The sequence below is a fragment of the Ammospiza caudacuta genome, chromosome 6 (assembly GCF_027887145.1).
Source record: "Ammospiza caudacuta isolate bAmmCau1 chromosome 6, bAmmCau1.pri, whole genome shotgun sequence".
Lineage (NCBI taxonomy): Eukaryota > Metazoa > Chordata > Aves > Passeriformes > Passerellidae > Ammospiza > Ammospiza caudacuta.
In genome coordinates, this window is record NC_080598.1 from 55,101,665 (window position 1) to 55,124,474 (window position 22,810).

Consider the following 22,810-nt stretch of genomic DNA (forward strand, 5'->3'; position numbering starts at 1 on the left):
TTGTTCTGTGGCTTAGCTTTATTCATTTCACTGCTTGCTGAGAAGGGCAGATTAGCACAGTACTGGCATGGACACCCCATTGAATATTTATGTAAAACAATGCTGTGCACTTCTCAATGGCGTCTGAACCTTTTGAATGACTTTGTGTAAATCTACAGAGCAGTACAAGGATCTTGCAAAAAGCAATTACTTATGTTTCTGTGCTTAGTTTAAACTAGAGTCCTAGGGACTGATAAACAGTACTAAGCTTCTCTTAAGTAGTTACTAATTCTTACACAGGTCAGAAGTACACAAATTTGAAAAGATGCAGTTGATAGTATATACCTGAATGCTGTGGTTCCTGTTAACCTGTCATTTTAGAAAGTGTAAAGGTTCTATTTTCCATTTGCAGCTGAACTATGCTGACATGTTGAAGAGAGTGGAACCTCTACGCAATGAGCTGCAGAAGCTGGAGGATGATGCCAAAGACAACCAGCAGAAAGCAAATGAAGTGGAGCAGATGATTCGTGACCTTGAGGCCAGTATTGCCCGTTACAAAGAAGAATATGCAGTTCTGATTTCGGAGGCTCAAGCTATTAAGGCAGACTTGGCTGCTGTTGAAGCAAAAGTAAGACTTCATATACCAATAATTTTTCATTCTTTGATCTTTAACAGTCTGAAATTGAATCATTCTTTGAATTTGAGAGTGGTTGCTTCCCCTGTGCAGGGCATTTGAGCTGTTTCATCTCTGGGTGTTATGAGGCTTTTCAAGAAACCTGTCTGGAGTTAGAGAAATACCAACTCATGTTGCTGCTTGATTAACAAGACAGTTCTCATAAGGTTTTAAATATATAGAAAGCCTTTGAAAACAGACGTGGATGTAGTGGGATTGTAATGTCTTAACTGGACTTGAAGGAGGGGAGTATGGATTTCTCTATGTACTTGATCTCATCATTAGTATGTTACTACTCTGCTAGTACTTAGCACTTCTAAGTTCCTCAGGGTAACAGTTAGAATCAACGTAATAAATTAGCACTGAAGAGCCCCAAATTTATCTCATTCTGAGCTTTTAAATTTAACTTGGGCCTTGAGTCTGAATTTAAGTGTTCTGAGAGACTTGTAATATAAGAACATTTCATCATCTGAAGAATCTACCTTCACACTTATTTCTAGGTAAACCGTAGCACAGCTCTTCTGAAGAGTCTTTCTGCTGAACGTGAAAGATGGGAGAAGACAAGTGAAACTTTCAAAAACCAGATGTCCACTATTGCAGGAGACTGTTTACTTTCAGGAGCTTTTATTGCCTATGCTGGCTACTTTGATCAGCAGATGCGTCAGAATCTGTTCACTACATGGTCTCACCATTTGCAGCAGGCAAATATCCAGGTAAAGATACAGTCATGATAATTAACCGTGAATTGATTTACTGCAGGAGTTAAACTTTAGGATTGCTAGATAAAGAATGGAGCTGTTGGAAAGTTGTTGCAGCTTTGTAGAGCGGCATTTGCTTAAAATGTCTTCACCAGCTGGTTGGAGAATTTCAAGTTAAACATTAACTTTGTTTGCTTCCTGCAGTTCCGCACAGACATCGCAAGGACCGAGTACCTTTCCAACGCCGATGAGCGGCTGCGCTGGCAGGCGAGCTCCCTGCCTGCAGATGACCTGTGCACCGAGAATGCCATCATGCTCAAACGCTTCAACAGGTACTTCATTCTTAGATGTGAAGTTCTTAAGCAACATTCTCACAGCAGGCAGGGTTTGCACCTATTGAATCACAGTAGCTCCTGCAAAGTACAGTTTCCCTGGGGTGTGAAGCTCTATGTTCTTAAAAATTTCTCAACCGTGTGTAAACATAAAAACTCTCATTCAACTTTGCTTGCCTTTTTTGCTTAGCTGTTAAAATAAGTTGGCTTGAACTATTTTGATGTTTGAGCTATTTTGTTGCCCAAATACAAACTTATCTTTCAAAACTGAAATGAATCATTGAACCTGCCTCAGTTTAGTGAAGGAATAAACAAGGTTTTAGAGGTGAGACTAATAATGCAATGTAAATTCATAAAACTGCTTAGACACTGTCTGCAGTCAAAACCTAACTAATGAAAGTGTTTTATTATTAACTTAAGGTATCCGTTGATCATCGATCCCTCTGGGCAAGCTACAGAATTTATCATGAATGAATATAAAGACCGTAAGATAACTCGCACAAGCTTCTTGGATGATGCTTTCAGAAAGAACTTGGAAAGTGCCTTGAGATTTGGTAACCCACTTCTTGTTCAGGTTAGTGGCATGATTGTGTAGAAGCTATTTAAATTCTTGAATTCTGTCCTACGTATTAGAAAAGTTTTCAATTGTTCTCTTGCATGTTACTAAAATGCAAGCAACTTTATTTTCAATTTACAACTTAACAAGTAAACTAGTGATACATGTGGTGCTAGTCCTGAGAAGAATTAGTGAGCTACAAGATCAAAAGAAGGTATTTCCTTTTCCACCATTTCGAGATGAAATTCTTTTTTTTCGAAATGATCTTTCCATACTGTAAAATGACTTACAACCTGTCTATCTCTTCCTTTGTTTTTATGTGCTTTCTCTAGTCATAGATAATGGCAACTAATAGTTAGTTATCTAGTATTAAATCTACTCTGAATATCAGGGAGAAATTTCAGTAATATGAAGAAATAGGCAGCTGTAGGAATAATTGTCTTTCACTTGAAATTGGTATGTTTTTCACTTCTAGTATGGAAATGGAAAAGATCAGTAACTGTTGCTTGTGCTGTTCAGAATAGGCCTTACCTGCAGTAGAGCTAACAAAATTACAGCCACTAATAATACTTCCCTTCTGTACCTGTGTAGCTCAACTACACATCTAAAGTGCAGATACCTTCTGAATGTGATCCCTATTCCAAACCAATTGTTTGGAACTGCCAATTGTTTGCTTACCAGAATTTTGAGCACCTGTTGGATTGGGAATTTTAACTTGAGACATTTGCAAACAACAGTCTTTTAAACATCTGTCTTTCTAGGATGTGGAGAGCTATGATCCAGTTCTGAATCCTGTTCTGAATCGTGAAGTCCGAAGAACTGGAGGCAGAGTTCTGATTACTCTGGGAGACCAAGATATTGATTTGTCACCGTCCTTCGTTATCTTCCTTTCCACCAGAGATCCAACAGTAAGTAAAATCAAAAGCAGTCCTGTTTGTAGAAATGGCATGTGAAGAGAGCTGAGATAACTTTTCCATGTTTCCTGTGACAGGTTGAATTCCCACCAGACCTCTGCTCTCGTGTTACGTTTGTGAACTTCACCGTAACTCGCAGCAGCTTGCAGAGCCAGTGTCTGAATGAAGTCCTGAAAGCTGAAAGACCAGATGTTGATGAAAAACGCTCTGACCTCCTCAAGCTTCAGGGTATGTTTGCCAAAATTAACTTCCTCCTCTTCTAAAATACGGTGGGTTTACTCTAAGACCACGCAGTGCTCTTATCTTCATACTCTTTTTCTCAGGATGCCCAATGGCAAAGTACACACATTTCACATAATTCTTTAACATATCTGTACAATATGTATGTATGACTTTTTTTTCCTTCTAATTAAGGTGAATTTCAGCTGCGCCTACGTCAGTTGGAAAAATCTCTACTCCAGGCACTTAATGAAGTGAAGGGACGTATCCTGGATGATGACACCATCATTACTACACTTGAGAACCTGAAGAGGGAAGCAGCAGAGGTCACCAGAAAAGTAGAAGAGACTGATATTGTCATGCAGGAAGTAGAAACTGTTTCCCAGCAGTACTTGCCTCTTTCTACAGCTTGCAGCAGTATCTACTTTACCATGGAGTCACTGAAACAGGTAGGTTGAGTTCTTCCTCTCAGGAGCTTTGAGTGTTTACTGGTTAAAGCTAAACAGGCATTGCCCAATATTGCAGTTTGCTAGGCATACTCTGTTGGTTATCAAACAGCAAGATTGTGGAGAGAAAAAATAAACTCTCTTCTCTTTCAGATACATTTCCTGTACCAATACTCCCTCCAGTTTTTCTTGGACATCTATCACAATGTCTTGTATGAGAATCCAAATCTGAAGGGAATTACAGACCATACTCATCGTCTCTCAATCATCACAAAGGATCTCTTTCAGGTTCCGTTTTTTAATTAATAAATGTAATTTTTTAATAATTTTTGAAGGGTCAGAGTTCAAAGCTTCTTACACTACTACTGTGTTTTGTTCCTAGGTGGCCTTCAACCGAGTGGCACGTGGCATGCTGCACCAGGACCACATAACATTTGCCATGTTGTTGGCCCGGATCAAACTGAAAGGCACCATTGGGTAAAAGTTTGTTTCCTTGCTTCACTTTAGTTGAAAAAGGGAGGGCTGTCTTGAAGGCATCTAGCTGAAGTCTTCTTTTCCCTTAACATTAGGGAGCCTACATACGATGCAGAATTCCAGCACTTCTTGAGAGGGAAGGAGATTGTACTAAACACAGCATCTCTCCCCAAAATCAGTGGTTTGACTGTAGAGCAGACAGAGGCAATGATGAGGCTGAGCTGCCTTCCTGCATTTAAGGACCTTGTTTCAAAAGTTCAAGCTGATGAGGTAAGTGGTGCCTGGGGTCTCTCTCTCCACTGCACTATTGGTAAGCTTTTCAGGTGTCTGCTTGAAAAGCTTCATGCTTAAAAGCAAACTCTCCTGCTGTGGAAAGGGAAGTCCTAAAGATTAGCTAGTTGTAGTTGTAGAAATGAATGTTTTTACTTCCCTCATAACCCGGCTGTGAAACTTGTAAAGACCAGCACTGTTCATCATTCAGAAACACTTTCACCATGCCTCTGGCATTGTGGTTGACCAGCTTTGCTTCCCATGGTAGCAGAAAGTGACACTGCATGTATTTTGCTGCATCACTATTGTGTGATAATTATGCAGTAGAGGGGAACAGCTTCAGCCACAAATAACTTCATTATGGTGGGCTCTTGGACATGCCTAAGTGGAATCAATTTGGATAGTACTCAGCTGCTGAACACTGCACTTTCTCCTGAAGTCTTCAAAGAGTAATACATCTTTGTCTTGACTGTGAAACTGTATGTCATAAAATACATCCATATCTTAAATAGTACCTGTTTCGTTTGCCTTGCCTAATTTTTATATTAGAAGTTGAATTCTCCTTACTTCATCTAATTTTTCTCAAACTGTTCAGCCTAGGGTAAAATAACTTACAGCTTGGCCTGGGACTTGATAGAGATCTGTAGAATCAGGTGTGCTGGAGGCTATCAGTGAAATGAGGCATATCAGTGAAAGGATTTGGCACATCTAAGGGTAGGATAATAGGCAAAGTGTAATTGGAGTTTTACATACACTTGCTGTATGTTTCTGATATTTTGAAAGTCAGCTTCAGGTTTTTTGCATTTTTTTTTCAATACAGCAATTCTGCATTTGGCTGGACAGCAGTTCCCCAGAGCAGACTGTACCATACCTCTGGACTGAGGAAAAACCTGCAAGTAAGTGAATGTGCACTGTTGTCCATATCAGTCCTACTGTACAGATCTAAGTAGTTACTATGATTTTAAAAGCAATTCTAAAGTAGAATTTAATTTTGGACTATAATGGTTGAGAAAATCATAAGGTTGGGATTGTATAAGAACCTCAAGTCTAGTGGGTTTGGTTCTGGGTTGTTTTGGGGGTTTTTGGGAGGTTTGTTTGTTTTCACTGGATTTTTTTAAACCAAACTGTTGTAAGCAGTAGTTACTACACTTGGTTGCTGCACCTTAACCTGTGATCTGGTCTTCCACTGAGGATGAAACATAATTGATTGCATAATAGTTTGGATTAACCTTAGTCATTGCCAATCTGGAGATGTCTCAATACTGTAAAAAGCTCCAAGACACAGATCTTCTGAGGACAGGGCTGATCTAGTAGACCTGCAGTTGTACCTAAGCATGAAGTTACCTCTTGCTACATTAGTTGTCAGTGCTAATTTTTCAAGAGTGAGAACTTGAGGGTAACTGTTGCCCTTCAGTTCCTCCCCTGTCTAAAAGGTAACTTCAGCAAGTGTTGCTGTCTTTGATCATTCCATGCTCATTCCTGTCACTTTATAAATGAAGGAGTCTAAGCTCTTCTTTACTAGCTGCTTATTGAAGCTGCTGGAGCATTAACTGAAGCAGCTCTAGGTTATCTACCCTATCCATGCTAGTCAAGCATTTTGTGAGTGAAAGGATGTGAAAAGATCTGTTGTCCCTGGAAATTAAAATCACTCATGTCAATAATTTTAGCCTGTAGATTTTGAAAACCAGCTGAAGCTGCTAATTGTTTTTTCAGTCGTCGAATTGAAAACAGAATATAAGCATTTAATTAAAAAGTTGCATCAGATCTTCCAAAAGGATAATTAACTTTCTAAATATGTAGTCTTCAGAACAAGATGGGGAGAGATTGAATGGAGAATTGAAGAGAGGAGGGTGCATCTAATCCTGTCTCCTGTTTCCAGCTCCCATTGGACAGGCCATCCATCGCTTGCTTCTGATCCAGGCCTTCCGTCCAGATCGTTTGTTGGCCATGGCACATACCTTTGTTTCCACAAATCTTGGAGAGTCTTTCATGTCCATTATGGAGCAGCCTTTGGATCTGACACACATCGTGGATACAGAGGTAAACTGCTTGGATTTGAAATGCTTAGGGCCACCTTGCATGAATTCCACATGAACATTTCTTCCACTTTCTCTTCCCTGATATGAGTGGATTATTTTTTTAAAGGAAAACGAACAGTAACATAATAGTTTTAGTTGTACAGAGGGAAGAAACACTAAGCTTACTGCACTCTCATATTTATCTAGTGATTCATATCCTTTTCAATTTCTTGGAGCACAGGTGAAACCAAATACCCCTGTGCTGATGTGTTCAGTGCCTGGTTATGATGCCAGTGGTCATGTTGAAGACCTCGCAGCTGAGCAGAATACACAGATTACTTCTATTGCTATTGGTAAGAGCATACCTTGTTTCAACATCTAAGCATTAATGAAATTGTTAGCAGTAAGAGATTTAGCAACCCTTCTGTCTTTCAGGTTCTGCCGAAGGGTTTAACCAAGCAGATAAAGCAATAAACACAGCAGTGAAATCTGGAAGGTAAGTTCTAGCTAGAATGCTGCCTGGTGGAAAGGTAAAAGGGGGAAGTTTATTGGTTAAAGAGATAAAACTGTGAGTAAAACAAAAGAGTAGGCCTATCTTTTGAATTTAAGTTTGTAATAGTAAGCACATCAGTTTAAATATTTTCAGGAGAAGTAGGTTGTACATGTAAAACAAGAAAATTAACTCATTTACAGTACATAGTAACTGGTTCTATGTAGAAGGCAAGTTTAAGAGGGAGGGAAATCTGTAGCTTTGATACATTCTGTTGCTCTTTGTGATGATCACAGGCAAGATCCATAAGCTGTTCACTAAAAAGCACTTATTCTGTTTCAAAAATTCACAGATGGGTAATGCTGAAGAACGTTCACCTGGCTCCTGGCTGGCTCATGCAGCTAGAAAAGAAACTGCATTCCCTGCAACCCCATGCATGCTTCAGGCTCTTCCTTACCATGGAGATTAATCCAAAGGTAATAGTGATTTAAAATTTGGTTATCTTGCTGGGTAACTGGCTTGCAGAGGTAAGAGTGCTCCCCAGGGAAGGTTCTCTCATGACTGCCTTCTGCAGTAAAGAAGAAGGAAAATACACACCTGTCAGGGCAGTTATTATCCTTGCTTTCTGATGACTGAACTGTAGCTGTAAACTTGATACTGTTCCTTTTGCTGATTCCCCTAACCTCCAAAAGAAAGGCAGTACTTCTAGTGCTCACCATGAGGTTTTGAAGCTAATGCAAACTCTGCTGGGATTTAATTTAATGAAGGCTAAAGCAGCTGGATTTAAGCTTATTGATCTTCTCTAGGTGCCAGTGAATTTGTTACGTGCTGGCCGGATCTTTGTGTTTGAGCCTCCTCCTGGTGTAAAGGCAAACATGCTGAGGACCTTCAGCAGCATTCCAGTTTCTAGGATGTGCAAGGTGAGGCTGTGGTTTGTCTTGATGAAACTAATTGAAGAACATGTTTGTTGAAATCTTACCTTAGATGATAAAACCTGAGATATTAAGATGTACTTGAAGTGTTTTTTCTCTCCTCACCCAAGCAAAGTAGTAGTTGCTTTTCCTGTTGGTAGAATGTATTCAGTTTCAGTGGTGATCTAGCATTAAATCTGATACTTTCTAGTCTTTTAGCAGGCTTTGGTTTTGTCAGTTCACTTGAGTAACAGTTGTTTGGTTTTGTGTTGGTTTTTTCTCCCCACTTCTAGTCTCCAAATGAGCGTGCCCGTTTGTATTTCCTCCTTGCCTGGTTCCATGCCATCATCCAAGAGCGCCTGCGCTACGCTCCCTTGGGCTGGTCCAAGAAGTACGAGTTTGGAGAGTCTGACCTGAGGTCTGCCTGTGACACAGTGGATACCTGGCTGGATGATACAGCAAAGGCAAGTAGTGTTGTGTGCTTAGGCACAGATGACAAATTACTTTGGATCTTCACTGAAACAGTCTGTTCTGGAAAAATTAAGGAAGTTAAATGAGTAGGCACAAAAAACCTGTTGGCGATTCAACAATTGTTTCCTGCTAATTATAGGGTCGCCAGAACATTTCCCCTGATAAGATCCCCTGGTCTGCACTGAAGACACTGATGGCCCAGTCTATCTATGGAGGGCGTATCGATAACGAATTTGATCAGCGTCTGTTAAACACGTTCTTGGAACGTCTGTTCACCACCCTAAGTTTTGACAGTGAATTCAAACTGGCTTGCAAGGTTGATGGACACAAAGATATTCAGATGCCAGATGGAATCAGGTATCATTTTTTTCTTATCCTGATCTCTTATGTAAAACTTTTTTTTAATTAAAAAACTGCACATAAAGGTGAAAAACACCAAGCACAGAACCTGTATTTCTGTGCTGTGTGAACATCTGTCTCAGGCAAAGCATTACCTTGGCATTCTAGCAGAGAAAACCCTTTAATGGATATTAAAACTCTGCATTGCAGGCGTGAAGAGTTTGTCCAGTGGGTTGAGATGCTCCCAGATACACAAACACCATCATGGCTGGGCCTGCCAAATAATGCAGAGAAAGTTCTTCTCACCACACAAGGTAAATCCAGAACTTAGCAGTGTCTTCCATAGAGTACCAAGCCACCATATTAACTAAAAAGCAGAAGAGAAATACAAGTTTTGGTAAAAAGTCAATAGCTTACTTCTTCTCCCTCAACATAATTGGTTTTTGAGTAATCCAAACCTGACCAGGAGCCTGTGAATCAAAAAAAGCCAGTTCCATTTAGTCTTCTAGATGGCAAGCTCTTGTCTTGATTCTGGAAAGCTTTATTGTAAGCTTGTGGAGCCACCTACAGCTGGGCAGTTCTGAGTCTTAGGTCTAGACTAGGAATAATGGAGTCCTGGTTCTTACCTATAGGTTAGGTTGTAACCTTGATGCCACTGCTTCTCTAACAGAAAATCTTCTGTTTTAGGCATAGATATGATCAGTAAAATGCTGAAGATGCAGATGCTGGAGGATGAGGATGATCTGGCTTATGCAGAAACTGAGAAGAAGACAAGAACTGATTCTACATCAGATGGACGCCCAGCCTGGATGAGAACACTGCATACCACAGCCTCTAACTGGCTTCACCTTATCCCACAAACTCTAAACCATCTGAAGCGGACTGTGGAAAACATTAAAGTAAGAACTATGTTTTATTTCATGGGGGCATAGAAAAAGCACAAGTTCAGGTGCATTGGGATTTGGAACTACCAACTACACTGCTGAGGGGTCAATGGAACCTGTGTCAATGCTGATTTCGAGTGCCATAATCATGTAATGACCTGCTAGGTTTCTTGAAATCCTCCTAAAACCTGGTTTGTGGCTTTTGGGTAGCATTTGAAGAAATGGAATGGCAAACAGTCTAGCCAGGCAGTCTGCATTAATTGTTCAACTGTGACTTCTACTTTCTTCCTTGTCCAAGGGAGAGGAGATTGTTGGTTGTCAAACAACTTCTGTAATCACTTTGTGCACCACAGTGCTTGTAGTCAGAGTGTTACTTCTTCATCCACTCAGAATTTGGGGGTTGTTTTTCATAGCAGTTTTCCAGCAAGACCTTTGATCTGCATCTTACATTGAATGTTTTGACCATCAGGATCCTCTGTTCCGGTTCTTTGAGAGAGAGGTGAAAATGGGAGCTAAGCTGCTCCAGGATGTTCGCCAGGACCTGGCAGACGTGGTTCAAGTGTGTGAAGGGAAAAAGAAACAAACCAACTATTTGCGTACACTGATAAATGAGCTGGTGAAAGGTATGGCAGTTCTAACCAGCACCTCCAGGGCTCTCTTTGCTGCTTGCACTCTGTAAGAGGCTGCTGTGGTCAGCAGCTTAAAAAAAACAAAAATGGTAGAAAAATGTGGATAGATTTTGTCATTTGACACAAGTAATACTTAAATTTGAGCATTAAATTCCCATTGGCTTGATATGAGATTCCAAGCTGAGGTTGATAATAGCCTAATAATTAGGTGATGATAATAATAATAGTCCAGCTTTTATATATTAGGCTTTTTTGTACAATTTATATTAGCAGCTTAATTTCTAGGCTGAAATCTTACTATGTTCTCCCAGTTTCTGACTTGTGACAGAACAAAGCTATTTATACCACCATATAAGCAGTATTGATCCTATAAAATATTCAAGCTCTCAGAATTTCTATTTAAAGATTCTATATGTGGAATTTTCACAGTCATGCTGTATGTTGTAATACATGGTGATTTGAACAAAAGCATTTTCTGAAACACAGATACTCAACCTCTTCAGCTTTTTCTAAAGAACTTAAACATTCATGCAGAGCTGAAGATTAGGTCTTGCAGTAAAAAGCTGTGTGTAACTGCAGCTGCTCTTGAGGGGTATCTGTAAGTGGGTGGCATTTTAAATACAAAGCAGACCTAGAGGCCATTTGCTCTGTAATCTTTGAAAGTGTTTTCACTTACTGAAGGGCCTTTTAAAATAGAGGCTGATATTCCAGTCCAGGTCTTCAAAGTTTTAATATAGTGTGTAATTTCAACCTGTATATGAACAAAACTTAATTCTAGTCACATCTTTGTAGGTATTTTGCCTCGTAGCTGGTCTCATTACACGGTGCCAGCTGGTATGACTGTTATCCAGTGGGTGTCTGACTTCAGTGAGCGCATTAAACAGCTCCAGAATATTTCCCAGGCAGCTGCATCTGGTGGAGCAAAAGAACTGAAGGTACTTTGTGCTGACTTCTCAGGGTTATTGGTGGAGCTGTGTACCTGCTTTCTGGAGTATTCACATCAGGACTTCTAAATAGCCCCTCGGTCAATAAACTTGAGTCAGTGTTCTCTGAAATGTCTGTAAATACTGCTGAGCATCTCCTGATCACAGCGTGATGAGGCTTAGCAGGGTAACTGTGCACAGAGATCAGAGGGAGCATTGGTATTGTGGGACAGTGGGAGACAAACCTTGGAGCAAAAAGCATCTTAGCAATTACACTGTGTTCCAGTAGTAGCAGGAACATTTAAATGTAAAGAGATTGCTTATAAATAGATTTATAATAGTCATTAATTAAGACTGCAGCTGAAATACTTTTTTCCCCCTATATTTTTTCTTCTTAAATAGAACATCCATGTGTGCCTGGGTGGCCTGTTTGTACCAGAGGCATATATTACTGCTACAAGACAATATGTTGCCCAGGCAAACAGTTGGTCCCTTGAAGAGCTCTGTCTTGAGGTCAATGTTACAACTACCCAGAACGCAGTCCTGGATGCCTGCAGCTTTGGAGTCACAGGTAAACTGAGCTGAAGGAAGGGACCTTCCTCTGAAATGTTGTCAGAAGCTTCTGTATTAAATGGGCTGTGTCAAATGAAAAAGATGCTATTGTTGAAAAAGTTATTACACACTTTCTGAAAGTATTTTCAAATTAGTTTGATATTAGTTATTAGGGAAGTACTTCCAATGCTAATAAATCTCAAGACTGGGGCCAGTATATATTGAAGTGGTATTGCATAGTGTATCACCTACAACCTTTTCATTTTGCATTATGAAATACTTCTCATTTAGTGGACTTAGCCCTTAAATGATACAGAAGGAGACAGCCTTTGGATGTATGAAAGCTCTTATACTCTAAACTGCATTGCAATTTGCAGGCCTGAAGCTCCAGGGAGCTACGTGCAGTAACAACAAGCTGTCACTTTCAAATGCTATTTCAACTGTCCTGCCCATTACACAGCTCCGCTGGATCAAGCAGACAAACGCTGATAAAAAAGCAAATGTTGTAAGTATTGATGGAAACATTTAGATATCCCTAGCAATTCTTTCCTAAGGCTTTATGGATACTTGTACCAGACACAACAAATCAAATTGGTGTTCTCTAATTACTCTTCTTGTCAGCTGGCATCTGATTTCAGGGCTAGCAGCAAACAGACCTAGTGCTCACTGTGTTTTTTCTTTGTAGACAGATAAAAAGGAGAGACATCTAAAAATGCTGTTCAAGACAAAACTCAAATTTATATCTATAGCAGCATCTGTGAATTTATTAAGTCTTGGGGTTTTTCCTCATATTTTGAGTACTGAGCTATCTGAGACTGAATTGCCATCTCATTGGTATCATATAGTGTTAGAGAAACCTGTGACACTCTTCAGCTGTCTTACAGAACTCTCCTATGTTCTTGTTTTTCCCCAGGTTACTTTACCAGTTTATCTGAACTTCACTCGTGCTGATCTGATTTTCACTGTTGACTTTGAAATTGCCACCAAGGAAGATCCCCGCAGCTTCTATGAGCGTGGTGTTGCAGTTCTCTGCACTGAGTGAACAAATCTATTTTCACTGGTTAATGCTGTAGTAAGTGTCAGTCTTCTATGTAGTGCTCACCTGTACTTTTGTAATCAGGGTAGGTTAGCAGATGGATTTGTGTCAAGTTGGCTGGAAAGGTGACGGTGCAGTGGGAAGCTGATAAGCCAGAGAGATTTCTTTGAAGGAAGATTGAATGAGGTTTTTAGAGGGTTATTGGTAGATGTGATATTTGATGGATTATGTTATATTAAATAAAATATATAGCAAAACTTTTGAGCATGTATTTCTGTTGATCTAATTCTTAGTGATGATTTCTGTCTGGAAAACCTATACCCATGACCTTTTCAGAGAATAACTATGAATTGCTCTTCAAGCCAACCTGCAGTAACAGGAACCTTGGAGTGTAAGTCTATAGTGCAGTAATACACAAAACCTGACATTTGCTGTGACAGTTCAGGCCATTGCATTAATTAATTGCAATGGACTGGGTCTGACTTGAAGTAACCTGCTACAATGCATTGAGAAGCTGGAGCATCCTGAGCTAAACTTTCTTGTCCTATTGACCACAGAGCTTCCTCTTTCTCAAACTGCTTTTATGGTGAAATATGTCCCCAGATTTATGTCTCAGTAACCCAAGAGGAGGCTATTAATTGCTTACACAAGGAGTTACAATATTATTTGAGACTCTCACATGTGACCAACCATTACTAAAGCAGGAAAGCTGAAAGTTCCTGCTATTTGCTTGCGTTGCTGTAATGGTTTGGGCATTTGCTTGCTTTTTCTGATGCTGAATTTGTTGGCTCAGCATTTCTACCTTTCTGACCATCCTCTCAGCACAGCTGTCCTCTCTGACAGTGGCTGAAGTCAAGTGTTCAAAGGTGTGTATGAAGAATGTGGGTACACAGCTTTCTAATCTGAAAACAGAAATCTTGGGAGCTCCTTCCTCCCCAGTTGCTCCTATGAAAGCAGTGACTTTGATCAGCTCCAGTATTTTTCTGTGATAAGGGTTCCATAGTACAAGCCTGGACTGGGAAGAAAAATTGCTATCTCAGCCTGCCTCACATACTTGTTTTGGTCAGAGCTTGCTGTTTACTGAAACAGAATTCTGCTGTCTGCCCTCTCCATACTGTTTTGCAAAATTAATCCCTGAGATTAAACTGTCCTGGTTTTGTTACTTTACAAAGTGTGAATCCCAGACCAGTGAATCATGTGCAGTTTAATAATCTTTGTGCAGTTCTTACCCAGTTGTGAGGAACAGAGATGAGAACTACATGCATCATGATCCAAGATGAGTTGTAACCATAATGCCTTTGCCTTGTCTCAGCCTCTGTGAGAGACTTTGCTTTCCAGCACCAGAATATGTTGGAACTGGTATCACTGCCTCCAGCATAGTTTCAATTACATTGCACAGAAAGAAAGCAGCATGCTCTGGGTACCAGCTGCAGTACAAGTGTTAGCTTAAATCAGGAGCTGGCTGTTGGCAGCTCCACTGAACATGCACCTTCCTTTCAGCAGCTGCTCTTTGTGCCCAGCTCATGGACCTGGGCTGTGGTACCACTTACAGCTACTGTTAAAACTCTGCCCAAACCAGTTCCACCTATTGGCAAACACTGATGGGGAGATCAAGAGTCTCAACTATCCTAGAGCTTGAGCTTCCCAAACTCTTCTGCTCTTTTATGTTAACTTGTCACCTGAAATTGTACCTTTTGTTAATTCAGGCCTAATACAGAAGTTAATCCACATCTGGATTCTCATACTGAGTAAACATATTGCAATGAGTAGATGCTGTCCTATGTGGCTTACCTTTCCACTCCCTTTCTCTCCTGTTGTGATTTTTCCATGCTATGTGAAACAGCTGCTTTTAAAGAAATCCTCTTGAGGTGAGTTTGGGGGTTTTGGCTGCAGTTTGAAAGTCAGGGGTTTCAGTTTTATTTGGCCTCAGCTGATGGGGCTGAGAGCTAGGGTGTCTGATAGCTAGGACTTCAAATGAGGCTGCCTCACACTATTGTATTCTTAAGCTTTTCACACATCTTCCTTCCAGAGAGAGCTGTAGGCTAATTGCAGTACACACCAATCTACAGCTACAAGTGATTGGTTGTTGGTTTGTTTAGGGTTTTTTCAATTAACTTCACAGTTTTCACTGCAGCAGTCTTTGCCTCTGGACAAGTCAAGGGGCAACCACAGTAGCTTCTGTCTTGGGGCAAAGGCCTCTGACACTTACTGTTTAACCACATATTCCAAGCTGATTAAAAACCATTTCCAGCTGAGATAATAAGGATGAAAGAAAAGTTACTTTAATAAAATAAATACACAGGTGGAAGGGTGCAATGTTAGCAGTTAAATAACATTTTGAGTGGCTTTCCATCCTATGAAAGAAACTGAAAACTAAAAAATCTCTGCCAGTTGTACAAAACAAGTGCTTCCACAAGTTGCTGGTACTAACATCTTTCAAGCTACTATTATACTTTCATAGTTAGTAGTTTCCCTCCCACACAAATGGACTACCCAGATTCTAAACCTGATTAAAGAAATTACCATACAGGAAAGGGAGATCAGAGAGACAGATGTGCTCCCTAACTGGCCTCCCATCTGTGGGCACCATTCCTGCAGCTCCTGAATGATTGCTTTCACTAAGCAGCTCTGAGCTCATGTGTTCCACATCACATTGTAAACACTATTCTGGCAGCCACACAGAAACTGCCCAAAACATTGGTCAAACAAGGAAGGAGCAGCTGTGTTAACAGCAACTAGACAATTTCTCCCCTTTGAAGGAGACAATAAATGCTGGGTTGCCAGTAGCTGCAGTCAGTTCTGCGTGATGCAGTTCAGCTGTTGGGAGTCAAGCCTGTATCGTTCACCACTCGAGGGAGGTCAGACACAGCAGGAGCCAAACAAGACACGAAGCAGGTGCCAGACAAGCCATGGCTGTTGGAAGATAATTGCAGCCAAGGGGTCATTCTTCTTTCCCTCCTCACAAGCCCTTGTCAGTGTTGGTGAAATTACACTGAAACTGCAGCTGCCTCCAGGTACTGCACACAGGAGCTGGGGCTGCTGCTGCTCCCAGAGGACCTGGGCACCGAGCTTGTCTGTCATGCTGTGGATGTACCTTTGCTAGTTTCCACTGGAATTGTCGAATTGTCACACAGCTTGTTTGATTCGGTTTTTCAGGTGGATCTCACAGCTTACTGTACAGTGCAGTGCATTTGTAACAGGCCTGAGGCAGCCTGGCTAGTCCAGGTACACACTGCAGAAGAAATCTCTACCAGAATGATCCTTCGTTTTCAGAACAGTCTGTGCAATGATTTATTCACCCCTTAGGTTAAGTTGCACGGAATTTCTTTCTCTTTAGTTTTTCACTAGCACTCTCTGTGGCAGGAATCCCGTGTTTTCTTTTAATCATGGGCTGCTTGGCCGTTGTGCCATCACAGTGAGCTGCGAGCAGGGGCTGTGGAGCAGTGCCAGCCGGGGCTGCAGGGAGCTCCGCGGGGGCTGAAGGGTTAACAGCCCTCGGCGGGGCGCGGTCGGGTGTAAAGGCTTCTGTGCCTGCAGGCGGCTCCGGTGATTGCCACAGACCCTGCTCCGGGCCAGGAGGCTCCAGGGCTGCTCTGCAGTCGTTTACTGCCTGGATTTCTCTGACATTTGGAGGATTAGGGAAGGATTCTTCATCTTCTGAAGTAGCAGCATCCTCCAGAGGCGCTGCTTGTGAGGCACTGTTCATCCAGGGTGCATCTTTCATAGAACAGTCAGTGTGAACAGATGCATCTTCTGAATCACCATCATAAGGATCTGAAAACTAAAATAAACATCTCTAAACAGGGTGGATGATTATTTGTCCCTAAAAAAAAGCCAAACCAAACAAAATGCAATATACAATGGAGTTTAAAATCCCTTCCAACCTAAGTCAAAGACTTACTGTGGAAACTTTTCTGTTTATCCACACACTCCCCACCTCTGTTTTAGTTTTTGGATGCTACACCAAGGACTGTGTAATACCCAAAACCTACTTGTAGTCCCCTGGATTCCTTTGCTTTCTTGGGTCCTCCAGCAAGTGGGGTAGGCACAACCTATTTAAGAGAAGTTAACATGGATTTATAAGGCACTTTCCCTTAAGTTACCTAATGAAAAACAGAGTAGGTGGAAATCGTAGAGAGGAGGAAGGCAGATTATCACTTTGCTAAAAGAATAAAAAGTGTGTCTCAGTCTAACTTTTAAAAGCTTGGTAAAGTTAACCTAAAATAGAGCTAGGGTAAGTCTTTGTGCACTTAAAGCATTGCACTCAGGAGAACAATGAGTAATTACATGCCACCAGAAAAATAAACCAAACCAGCACTTAAATAATAGCAGTCAGGATACAGTTTAGAGACCTTCCTTTCCACTCAGGTCCCTTTTTGTTCTTTCACATGGGGATGATTTGAAATCCTGAAATAATGCTTAGAGTCTGGGCCTTTTAATTAAAAAAAAAATGCCGTGTAGGGAGACTCCCTTTAGAAAGCAAACCCCAGGTACCAAGTCTCACAAAGGAAAAGAAGTTAACAGCAAGGAAAGTGGGAAAGTTCTTGAAAAGGATCCACCACAGGTGTTCAGAGAAAGCCCCACCAGTCAGTGCTGTGCTGCTTCCAGTGGGAAGAGGGAGAACTGAGCACAGCTGAGACAAAGCAGGGCTCAGGAATCTGGGCTCAACAAGAAACCAAAGGCTTTATCAGAGGAGCTGAAGCCCATTTGTGACCTTGTATTCTTGTGCTGCTTCAAGGACAGAGACACTCCCACAAAGTTCTGCTTCCCCAAAGAGCACAGAAATCCCCCAGTCCTGGGCCCTTCCTCAGCAGCCTCAGTGGAGCAGCCAGCTCTGTTCAGGCTGGGACTGTGCAAGCCCCTTCCACCTGCCCAGCCATCACACAGCTGCACTTCCAGCCTGGTTCTCACAGGAGAGCAGACAACTCCAGCCTTGCCCTGACCTGTCTGGAAGGTGAAGCGGTGGCAGGCAGTTTCTCCAAGTCACAAAGCACAGTGATTCATGCACCAGCAGTGAGCATCAATTCCAAAGAGTTTTACCCACAAATTAAGTATTTTGTTCTCCACTTCAGCATCAGGTCTTTTTTAATCAGCACTAAACACACTGGTTTGGCAGAACAATGTTTAATAAGTTAGCAATTTCCATAACTAACTGCCACAGCAACAGAGCTGCTCTTAATATCCTCCAAAAGGGACAGTCAGAAGGCAGAGGTTCTCTACCCAGAGCTGCAGAAATCCCACTGGACCAGAGCTGCTGAAAGTTAACCACCAGGAACAGCTCAGGTCAGCATATCTTGGCATGTGTCTGCCTAAAACACTCTCTCTCCTGCCTCATCCCCATAGAATTAACTTTTATAAAGCTAGTAACAGTGGTAAGAAAGAGCCTGATGGAAAGGGGAGTATTGGGTTTGGGGTTGTTTTGGGTTTTTTCCAGGCACAAAATCAACAACCCCACAACATGCCTTGGAGGCTCCCTATTGAGGCTGAAGGAAGGGTTGGATGCACATCAGGGAATCACATCACCATCAGACACTGCAGAGTCAGTCCTTACCTCTGCCCTGCATTCAGACTCAGACTCTGTGCTTGACTCCACCGTGCACTTCTGCTGCAGAGGAGGAAAGGAAAGAAATTCCACTCAAAGTAGAAGTTATGCAGCTTCAGGCTGAAGCTTAAGTTCTGGTACCAACTGTAGGTGCCGAGTTTCTCCAGAGCTTCCCCATCTGAAGCCAGCTTGTCTTCCCAAATATCCCACAGTTGTGGTGCTGGTTGGGTTGTGCAAGTGAAACATAAGAGGAAAACAGAAGCCTCTCTCATCACTCCTCACCCCAAAACCACAAAGGGAAGCAGCACAGAGCATGCCTTGCGCTTGCTAACAATGGTTACTCCAGCCTTGTGAGTAACTTTACAAAACATTTTTTAGTTTGCACTGTGGTTCTGTTTGTTTCTTTGCATTTGGTAACCCTACAGCTCAGAAATGTAACTGCAGATGAATGACTGATAACACCCTCATTTTTTTCTAAAGCCCTTGTGTAGAAAGAGACCTTACAAACAAAGAGCTCCCCTCATCCCCAGAGGTTAGCACTGAAGAGGAGGAATTACCTCCATCCCTCCCATTTAAATCAATTCATCCATACCTGTTCTTCATGCAATCTTTTCCAGCCGAGGCAGCTGCACCATCAGGCCAAGGGCAAACCAACAAACACTTTCTGAATTGTCTTTTACCAGGCAGGTAAAGAAAGTAGCAATTTTAAAAGTTACCATGTATTTTCGTGCCAGTCTTTCCACACAGTCTGGGCTTTTAACAGAATCCTCCTTTTCCCGAGCATCGACTGAAACAGAGGGTAGGAGAGCACATTAGAGAAAACCTTCTCTGAGATAAAATGCCCAGACATGGCTACTCCCTTTAGGGTAGAAAAGCTGATCAGTCCTTCACATAATCAAAGGCAGCTTCTGTTTAAAAATAAATTAGAAGCAGCCACTGTCTTCTACCACAACAAGACTTCATTCAGGAGGAAAATATGATTTTTTTATAGAAGCTTATACCAGACCATAGAGGTTTTTTTCCTTTTCTTTTAAGCACTGCAAGTTTTCTGTATCCTTAAAGAGGTATTTGTGCTGAAGACACCCAACCAGACTAGAGAGGGATAAATGCAAAGCTGTGCCATCAGCCTGTTCCAGGTCCCCACAGCCAAAATTCAGTCCCTGTGCACTCCCACATCCCCTTCCCCGCTCGGGGCTCTGTCCCAGGGGCTCCCTTTCCCTCCCTCCCGTACCCTCCATGTCCTGCCCGCCCTCCCGCCTCCTCCTCCGCCGCTCTCTCCTCCCAGCCGAGGCCATGGCGGCCCCGGCGCCTCCCGCTCTGCCGCTTTATGGGCCGGGCCCTGCGCCCTCACACGGGCCCTGCTCAACCTCCTGCACCTGGAGCTGCTCCTGCCGAACACGGAACGAGGCAGCAAAACTCGGGAGTGAAACCGTTCCGTGAATGAGAATCCTTTGTGCGGCTGCAAGGCTCCAGCGCTGCCTCTGTGGGGCCTGCACTCCTCGTCGCTGCATTTCCCACGTGCATATAAAATACACACATATATATTATATATACATGTATATGTGTATTTAAAAGCACACACGCCCAGTTTGCAAGGCCTCATGGCCAGGGATGTGATGCTTCCCTCTGCTCTCACCAGTTTATTTTCTGGAGCCCCATTTCCCTCACAGGACCCTCAGGCTGACACAAGAGCCAGCAGTGAAGGGGAGCCCCCTCTTCACCCCCAGTTCCTTCCAGAGGCAGCCAGGATGACCAGAGATGTTTATTCTATGATTTACTGGAGCAGACGATCTCCCCTAGAGCAGAGGGACAGTTGTAGCTGGACACACAAAACTTTCTGAGCATCTTCCTTATCATTTACAATCCAGCATAGCAATTTTACTGTTCTTAAATACCAGGAACAGTATTTTTTCAGTTACCAGAGAGCTATGGATCAGGTCTGTTTTTCACAAAGAAGCAGATCTGATTTCACCCTTTAAAAGCTACATCTCCATTCCCTTTCTTGTTCTTTTTATAAGAAATGAGGAACTATCTTTACTTTTTTTCCAAATCAAATTCCTTTTCTTGCCATTATCTTTATCCTAGCTGGCTTTCTTGCACAGGGCAGAAAATACTAGTGTATAAAAACCTCAGCAAAACAAACATCTGACTCTAAAGCCAGCAGTGGGTTGTTGCTCTGAAAAGGCACCAGGACAGTGGGGGTGACAGTGACAGCAGCTGTACCAGGAGCAGCTCACAAACCTTCACCCATTTCTGCCTCCAGCTGATCTAGACCCTGCTGCTTACAGCTCTTTTCTTCCCTGCCTTTCCATCTCCTTACCTTCTCCACCCAGACTAAAACCATCTGATGATTACACTCCTTCTCCTCAGAATCTTCAACTATTTTCAAAACATAGCAACCAAGAACCTCACTCACCACCCCACAGCACCTCCCACCGCTGAAGTGGGAGCTGGGGAGGCTCACTTAGTGTTAGTGCCTGCAGCTCCAGCTGAGCTCAATGAGCACAAATGACCATCCTGCCTCACCCAAACTCAAGGCTGGGACTCGTTACTCCCACAAAAGCTGCCCAAAATTAGCTACAGATTCTTGTTAGCAGCAAGGTCTGAGCTCCATGGGCTGCTTGGGGCTGCAGGTGAAATGGTGATTGCAATGGAGAGAGAGCACAACCCCCACAGCACCCCTGAGCCTTTCTGGGCAGGGCCAGGCAGCAGCGACAGCCACACGGAGCATTCCAAGGGAGATCTGGGTGTCCCTCTCCCAGGCACACAGGGGATGCCATTGCTGAGCCCTGTGGGAACGAGGTGGCCCGAGGGTCCCAGGGGTGCAGCAGGTTTGCTCCAGGGTTCATTCCCATAATTTCCCAGTGTTCTGCCACTCCTCATCACTCTTGGCCCTGCACAGACCTTGTGCCAGCCCCACAAGCTCTGATTTCCCTTGAGTCCAGGTTTCTTATGCTCTGGCTGCACCGCGTAATGCAGGGAATTATTCAAAAACACCCAACACGTTCTCAGGGCAAGAAATACCGGAGATAACGTGCAAGTTTCGCCTGAATTATTCTCTTAGAGATAAATCAGTTTTCAAGAGAGGTTAAAACTTGTGCCATCACTGGCCAAGGGGAAAAGTCTTTAGCATTATGTAAATTTTAAATCCCAGTGTTACTAATTGGAAGATGCTTTCACCATTTTTTACACAAGATCTTGTAGAATAGATTTTAGTCACAAGTCACACATACCTTAGAATCTCCCTTAGGTTTGATACTATTGAATACTATTTTTTGATACAGGTCTTGAGGCAGTAACTAAAGATTGCTGAAGTCTGCTCTTCTGATAATCTCCAAGACAGAACATCACAGAAGGAAACCTTTTCCTTCTGATCATTGCTTCTGTCACCCACACACCAAACTGGAAATCAATAATGGTGCACACATTAGAAACTGTAACTCCCTTTCTGCATCTGGCTTGATGCCATGTTTGTTATTACAGCAGCAGTACAACCATCACTGTGAGGGGTGGAATTAAACACAGGGACACCTCAGCCAGGCTGAGCAAACAGCTCCTGTGAGACACAGGACACTTGAGATCACAGCACACCTCACAGTCCCCAGGAGGAACCACAGCTCCTGCCAGACTGCCCAAGGAAATGATGTCCTGGCTTTGACAGTGCTGCTCCCACTGGTGTGCAGGCACCAGTCCCTTCTGCAGACTTTTATGAGGCACCCATAATTTGAAATTACTTTGAACATTTCATGTCATGATACAGAATGTGAGGTGTGAAAGACAAAGGCCCCACTTGTCACACACATTCAGCCTTCAGCAGTTGTGTAAGCAGCACTGAAGCAGTTGATTTTCATACCCATCTTATTTCTCATCTTTGATACAGGATTCAGATTTGGAGCCCTGTGATCAGCTCAGTCTGTTGAACTGACATATAGGAGACACAAGCTTGAATTCCTCAGCTTGCAGTGTATCCACAAACGGCTTGGCCTCTCCCCACCAAGGGCTGCATTGACACAAACATTTTACAAACCACAACTTGTCTGACATAATTTTGAACTGGTCTGCATGGAACCAGTTTTAGGTACCTGTGAAATACACTTAGGACCAGAAAATCCACCTCCTCTTTTCACCTTACTACAAAAACAACACCAACACACTGTAATATGTGTATGAATTATTTATACTGGGAATTCCTGCATCATGGAGCAGAACAAATGGACACAGGAAACCAGCAGGGTGAGTTGGTCAGAACCTGCCTTTAAACCCCTCCTCCCAAACTGGTTAATTGAATTTAAAGACACTGTACCAAATAAAATCTGCCCTAAGTCACCAAAAGGGCACCCAAGAGGCACCAAGGCCTAACTGCTGAATAGAGCTGCTTACAAATTTCTCTTTGCTACTCCAAGACAAATGCCAAGGAATACAGAATGCAGCACAACCACCTCATTCCCTGGCAA

The 22,810-nt window shown here is 42.5% G+C and overlaps 2 protein-coding genes across 2 annotated transcripts in view; one reads left to right on the forward strand and one right to left on the reverse strand.

Annotated features, from left to right (window-relative positions):
- DYNC1H1 (dynein cytoplasmic 1 heavy chain 1) overlaps window positions 1–13,071 on the forward strand; it is a 44,409-nt gene extending 31,338 nt beyond the window's left edge. Inside the window, exons 54-78 of the mRNA XM_058807364.1 lie at window positions 392–607; window positions 1,153–1,365; window positions 1,555–1,682; window positions 2,103–2,256; window positions 3,000–3,146; window positions 3,230–3,380; window positions 3,567–3,820; window positions 3,971–4,105; window positions 4,200–4,294; window positions 4,387–4,561; window positions 5,382–5,457; window positions 6,441–6,601; window positions 6,821–6,932; window positions 7,015–7,075; window positions 7,422–7,545; window positions 7,876–7,989; window positions 8,274–8,444; window positions 8,591–8,808; window positions 9,001–9,104; window positions 9,478–9,689; window positions 10,144–10,297; window positions 11,096–11,238; window positions 11,629–11,797; window positions 12,156–12,283; window positions 12,692–13,071. Coding sequence (XP_058663347.1) covers window positions 392–607; window positions 1,153–1,365; window positions 1,555–1,682; window positions 2,103–2,256; window positions 3,000–3,146; window positions 3,230–3,380; window positions 3,567–3,820; window positions 3,971–4,105; window positions 4,200–4,294; window positions 4,387–4,561; window positions 5,382–5,457; window positions 6,441–6,601; window positions 6,821–6,932; window positions 7,015–7,075; window positions 7,422–7,545; window positions 7,876–7,989; window positions 8,274–8,444; window positions 8,591–8,808; window positions 9,001–9,104; window positions 9,478–9,689; window positions 10,144–10,297; window positions 11,096–11,238; window positions 11,629–11,797; window positions 12,156–12,283; window positions 12,692–12,820 — 3,744 coding nt within the window. The 3' untranslated portion in view covers window positions 12,821–13,071. The remainder of the gene's footprint in view (window positions 1–391; window positions 608–1,152; window positions 1,366–1,554; window positions 1,683–2,102; window positions 2,257–2,999; window positions 3,147–3,229; window positions 3,381–3,566; window positions 3,821–3,970; window positions 4,106–4,199; window positions 4,295–4,386; window positions 4,562–5,381; window positions 5,458–6,440; window positions 6,602–6,820; window positions 6,933–7,014; window positions 7,076–7,421; window positions 7,546–7,875; window positions 7,990–8,273; window positions 8,445–8,590; window positions 8,809–9,000; window positions 9,105–9,477; window positions 9,690–10,143; window positions 10,298–11,095; window positions 11,239–11,628; window positions 11,798–12,155; window positions 12,284–12,691) is intronic.
- Window positions 13,072–15,096: 2,025 nt separating this feature from the next.
- Window positions 15,097–19,651, reverse strand: LOC131559358 (nascent polypeptide-associated complex subunit alpha, muscle-specific form-like). Its single transcript, XM_058807688.1, has 5 exons — window positions 19,588–19,651; window positions 19,073–19,143; window positions 18,366–18,419; window positions 16,807–16,866; window positions 15,097–16,595 (listed from the first exon to the last, which is right to left on the reverse strand). Exons 1-5 carry the CDS (start codon window positions 19,649–19,651, stop codon window positions 16,122–16,124), a joined length of 723 nt encoding a protein of 240 aa, XP_058663671.1. The 3' UTR covers window positions 15,097–16,121.
- Window positions 19,652–22,810: the final 3,159 nt, after the last annotated feature.